The following is a 6,059-nucleotide window of genomic DNA, read 5'->3' as shown; positions in this document are numbered from 1 at the left end:
GAATCTTCATCCTGGAAGCAGGGCGCTACGACTCAGGCGCCTGCTTCCTCCCTGAACTTCAAGCCAGGGGCGCCTACCGGGGCGCTTAAGTTAGGAGGTGTCCAGGGGACAACGGGCGCCTATTAAGGCGCTTTTCACCCCCTACGTCGTTCCCCCACCTAACTGTGCACCACAGGGCAGCCCATAGGGCGCTCTCCGTCACAAACCCCCCCCCCCCATCTTTCCTTGGCGTGGGATTTGTTGCGCTCTCCCTGGGCGCTTCCCCCTCACGCTCTCTACACCTTGTCGCAAAATTGTACGCTCTTCCTCTCACGAGCATCCGAAAAAGTACCCACAAAAGAAAAGAGGTACTCTCCTTTTTTTTTTATTATTTTTGGCCTAAACTCAATTCCTAAAGCACCACTAAGAACCGCGTCGTTCACGTGACAGGCAGTAACAACGCGAATAGTAACAACAACTATCATTGATCTCTCTCTCTCTCTCTCTCTCTCTCTCTCTCTCTCTCTCTCTCTGTGTTCACGTACTCTCGATCCGCGTCCGTGTGAAACGGAACAAGACGGGTAGGAATAGAACCCGAGTCGATCTCTCACATATACTCCGTGGGATGGTACGGGCTGCCCACTAGGGCGCTTATCCCCCACACTCCCCTCCTTATTCCATGGGCAATGGGCTCGCCCATTTGGGCGCTTTATCCCCACGGACTCATACAATTACAACTTGGCAGATTGACTCGTTTTCTCCTCTGACCCAGCAAAATTACGCTGATTAAAACATTCGGAAATAAAGATTAACAGAGAGAAAGAGAGGAACGTAACACGAATTACATGACTCTTACCACACTCGTTTATTAAATCACCTGCCTGACGCGTGTCTTTTATATAATCATGGGTTCTTTTAATTTTGGTTCACAACCTGACAGTGCGACATCATGCCACGGTCTCGCCGAGGGGGAAGGAAGCGGCAGATCAAGCGGTTGAAATGGCGGCTTATCGAGGCTGGGATTTCGATCCGCGCATCTTCGATCGACCTCCGCCCCCCGACGCCTCCCCGAGACGGCACGGATCTCCGGGGCCGTTTGAGCTGCCACCTCCTCAGCCAACCCCCTGCCCCCGACTAGTGCCCCCGGCACCGTCCTGCCGTATCCCACCACCACCAAACCCCGCTCCCTTCAGGCGCCCGTCGCCCCGGCTACCCCCGGGGACCGATATCGCCCCTATCCGGGCTCCCACACGTCCCGCAAGGGTGGACCGCCAGGCCCGTCCACCCCTGCGGCAAGGCCCTCGCATAACGAGTAACGAAGCCTTCGTCGGGTCGCTCCCAAAATTTGCATTATCCGGCAAGGCAACCCCTCGATCTGTTGAGGTCTATAGGAGGCTCCTCAAGCCTCTCGAAGGAGCCCCACCTCCAAAACGAGGAAAGCGGACGGAGGAACTTTTGTAAAATAACAAAGGAAAAATATATGTATATTCCGTAAGCGCATGCAAAATTTTATTTTTTTTCTTTACCCACAAACCCGCACTCGGCAAATTACGCTCCTGGGGAACCACGGTTCACGCTCGGCCCCGGTTACTCCCCCCAGAACGTAACATTTATGATAAATATTTATTAATATTTATTAATATTTATTTTTTCAAAATATTATAAAAATATTTTACACATATTTTATATATACGAAGAAAAAAATCTTTATTCAACATATTAAAATATAAATTAAATATTTTATATAATATTTATGGTAAATAAAAGATAAAGATTTGTATAAGTAATATTTTGTAAATATATTTATAAATATTTCATAAATATTTTTATAATATTTATGATAAATCTTTATGATTTTTCAAATCTAAGACCACAAAAATATTTATAAAATATTTGGATAAATATTTATAAAATATTTAAATAAATATTATAAATATTTTATCAATATTTTATAAATATTGCGTTTTGTCTGAGGTATAATTTAGCTTTATCAAAAGAACAAAGCAAAAACATATTTCTATAAGTTATTCCACATATTATTTTGCATATGTAAAAATCAGGAAAAAAACTGTAAATTTATATTTATTTATAAAAATATTAGTTAACTACAAGTTTCATGTTTCTCGCATCTATTGAACTGATCTATAACAAATATGTATTCATGATCATCAAGTGTTCATGGATCATCACAAAGGGCTAGGTAGCGTACGATCTTCGAAGTCAAGCAACGTCGACAGCAGTTCAGAGTTGGATGGGTGACCGCGGAAGTTAGGCAATTCCAAATGTGACTATGGTGTAGTGGGTCGTGATGCTTGTTGAGAAATAACGTAGATTTTTTTTTTACATTATAATTATGTTATTTCGATATTTTCATAATGCAAGTACTGCATATGTAGGACATGTACCCGAAATATTTTCTAAAACGTCAAAATAATGGCTTTTACTACCTGGGATAGTCATAAAAATGACGTTAAAATGTCGTCTTTATTAAATGTAATCTAAAAACCTATGTTTTGTCATAAAAATAACAATAAAATACCGTCAAATGTACGATACTAGCTTCTTGAAAATGACGTCAATAATATGACAATAATGACGTATTTTTGACGTCAATATATGACGTCGTTAAGATGAGACAAATGTACGTCAGTTTTACGACATTTAGACGTCATTTTATCTCGACATTATGACGTCTGGTTCGTCATAAAATGACCAAAAAATGCCGTCAATTAGACGTCACCTTGCTACCTGGGTTTTCTCTCGTAATTGCAAAATATTAACATTAAAAAGTATTTAATGTGATTTCCATTTCTTTCTGATTTTTACACACACACACACACGCACGCGCGCGCACACGTGTTAAAATTTCACATAATCTCGATTCAAATCAAGATTAAATCGATATCGATTTGATGCAGATTCGATTTGAAAGTTATGCACTTTGAAGAATTATCTAGCTATAGTTTTGATAATAAATATCACAACTAAAAGTATATAGATTTCTAAAATATTTCCTCTCAATTATATAAGCAAATATTGTTCATATAATATAAAATTCAGGTTGAATGCAATAATGACAAAGACATTGATTCCATGTCTTTTCAATACAAAAGATTTCAAAATCGTGAACACGATTAAGTCAAAATCAATTTTTAAATTGATGTAATCTTAAACTAATGATTTCGATATTAATTCAATATCGATACGAAGTTTATTTCTCACTGGAATGTGAAATATAAATTATTTATGCTTACAGAGTACGTAATACTAATATTGTAACTTTCTATTACATGAACAATTCAAATTTTTAAATATATAGATACGTACTCAATGATTCTGTCTAAATGTTAGAAGCGCATACGTTCTTTGATCAAAAACACACTTTGACTCTCCTTCTAAGCAGAGTCAATTAAATTGCATTAAATTCTAAATGGAAAACAACGATGTCAAAAGTCTTGATTGTGTTTCGTAAAAGAAAAACAACTATAAGCTGCACATACTGAGAGCTCATTGATTCAACAGTGTTATATGTTTACGTTACACTATCCATTTTGTGTTACTCTAAGAGGGGAAGCACAGACTTTTACATAACACATAAGAGAATTAATTAATCAGAAGTTTTTATTTTTATTCTGGGGAAGGAAATAGACGATTCTAATTGATTGATTCTCTTATGCGTTATGCAAAAGTCTGTGCTGCCGCCCTAATTGTTAAAACAGAAGTTCTAATAATATGTTTCAATTGTAATAAGAATTCTAATAAGAAGTTAACACGTTTTATATTTTAATGTATATATGTCACTATAAGGACATGTATACATTGGATTGCTGTCCTTGCCCCTCAATAATATAGCAACAGTTTACACATGACAATGCGTAGTACAATAGTAAATGGTCTTAGGCCAGTATTCATCATAGTCGGATCTTATATTTAAGATCATCTTAAGTACTGTCTTAAGATGCCATCAATCAATTGCAGAGCCATATTAGCATCTTAAGACATGCTTGAGACTATCTTAAAATAAGATTTCACTATGAATACCAGTCTTAGCTATTTTTTCTTATCTATAACTTAAAGTTTTAAAAACAGATTTCTGCCAAAGAAAAAATTGTCTAAAAATACGATTACGAATATATTTGTTAAAGAACAAGTGGACATTTCAAATCTTTGTATAACAAAGAAAAAAAAGAAAAATGATGATACAAATAAAATAAGAAAAAAATGTAAATACAGAAGTGTGTGTGTGTGTGTGTGTGTGTGTGTGTGTGTGTGTGTGTGTGTGTGTGTGTGTGTGTGTGTGTGTGTGTGTGTGTGTGTGTGTGTGTGTGTGTGTGTGTGTGTGTGTGTGTGTGTGTAAAAAAGTATATTTTTTCCAAAAACATATATTACCGCATATGTAAATAACATAATTTAAATAGAGAAGACGAATAAATGCTGAAGCGACATACATTTTTTTAGTTCATTCAAATTGCGCGCTGGTATAAACTCTAATTGTAAGTTAATATTTTTTGTAATAAATTTTCTTCAATATTTCGGGGTGTGAGATTATATATCTTAGTTAAATTGATAATATTATATAATATTACGAATCTAGTTTTATTTTAATTACCCGTGTTGAAAGTCCGAAAGTAACAGCGCGCAGTTCGAATGAATCGGAAAAACATATAACCCAGATAGCACAGAAAATTTATCATAAATATTCATAAATATTTTACAAATTTATTTTTTTTAAATATTTTTTAAAGATTATATAATTATTTTTCATAAACCATTTAGAAATAATACAAAAATTATTATCAACAATATATAGAATATATTTTTAAAATGTACTGAAAAATATTTATGGTATATAAACTTGAAATATTTTTTATATTCCTTGATAATAATAGTATAAATATTTATTTTAAATATTTTCATAAATATTTATCATAATTTTTTTTATACCTGGCAAATTTGGACATAAAAATATGTACAAAATTTATTATAAATATTTTTCCTTTTTATAAATATTTTATAAATATTTTGTGCTATCTGAGAAGTTACATAATAAGCATTAAGATGCTTTGACCGTTTATTGGCCTATCTCTATTTAAATTTCTCCAAAAAATACTGACCAATCCATGCTCTTGATAAAAACTTATAGCTGCTGAACCGATATGACTCTTGTGAAGGTAATAGCAAGGATCTGGTATATTTAGCTGCGACAATTCCTCCGTGCTACTGTTTACATTGTGTTTCCAAACTTGAAACTGAGACGATACAATATTATCGTTTCTACGTAGATTCAATTCGATTAATTGACCAAAGACTTTGAATGTTAAGGGAATCTGCAAATTAAATAATTACATATGATAGAATAATAATTTTTGACAATTTCATTCTTTTGAAAAAATAAAACTTTACGAGTATAACATACCTTTGCTGCACCTTTTGAGTACCATATCGGTAACAATATTATCTCGGTGTCTCGTATGTTATACGCATACACTTCGCCTAATAAAATTATCAATATCAATATCGACACAGGCGACATGCTCTTTACTGTGTTTCAAGTTCAAGTACTTGAAAAAAACAATTAACGATCTCTTTATATATTTAATTATATATACACATGTACGCGATGTATAAAACCCGTATATTCGTTATCGTTTCGGAAGTTTACGTATAAAGTGCATACTGGTACCTGTATTTAAAATTCGTTGTGTCATTGACGTCGATGTATGCACTTCATCGACGTATATTACTAATACGTTTTCCGTTTTGAAAGATTAACTTGGCCTGGGTACAGATAGGTGCAGCACTATACCCATACAGCACATGTACCCAAAGAACACACAATATTTTTTTAACAGTTTTTAAATATTTATTTTTTATTATTTTTACATTATTAGCGTTTATTATATAAATAATATTTATTTAATATTTATTAAACATTTGTTTTACATTAATTATTTATTTCAAATAATGAATTAGAAAAAATATTTATAAAACGTTTATTTAATATTTATAAATTATTGATTTTTTATTAAAAACAATAATTTAAAAAAATTATTTAAGAAATATTTATTTAATATTTATGT

At 33.8% G+C, this 6,059-nt stretch overlaps 1 protein-coding gene across 1 annotated transcript; it reads right to left on the bottom strand.

Annotated features, from left to right (window-relative positions):
• Positions 1–4,894: 4,894 nt before the first annotated feature.
• Positions 4,895–5,588, bottom strand: LOC114254100. Its single transcript, XM_028189619.2, has 2 exons — positions 5,396–5,588; positions 4,895–5,306 (listed from the first exon to the last, which is right to left on the bottom strand). Exons 1-2 carry the CDS (start codon positions 5,510–5,512, stop codon positions 5,019–5,021), a joined length of 405 nt encoding a protein of 134 aa, XP_028045420.1. The 5' UTR covers positions 5,513–5,588; the 3' UTR covers positions 4,895–5,018.
• Between the last annotated feature and the right edge of the window lie 471 nt (positions 5,589–6,059).

Source organism: Monomorium pharaonis, chromosome 8 (genome assembly GCF_013373865.1).
Source record: "Monomorium pharaonis isolate MP-MQ-018 chromosome 8, ASM1337386v2, whole genome shotgun sequence".
NCBI lineage: Eukaryota > Metazoa > Arthropoda > Insecta > Hymenoptera > Formicidae > Monomorium > Monomorium pharaonis.
The sequence above is the reverse complement of the archived record's forward strand: the minus strand, read 5'-3'. Positions and strand labels throughout refer to the sequence as shown.

Coding starts and splice junctions, on each gene's coding strand:
- LOC114254100 (XM_028189619.2), bottom strand. CDS start 5,512: ATGTCGCCTGTGTCGATATTGATATTGATAATTTTATTAGGCGAAGTG. Junction 5,307..5,395: donor ACTCAAAAGGTGCAGCAAAG/GTATGTTATACT, acceptor TTTAATTTGCAG/ATTCCCTTAACATTCAAAGT.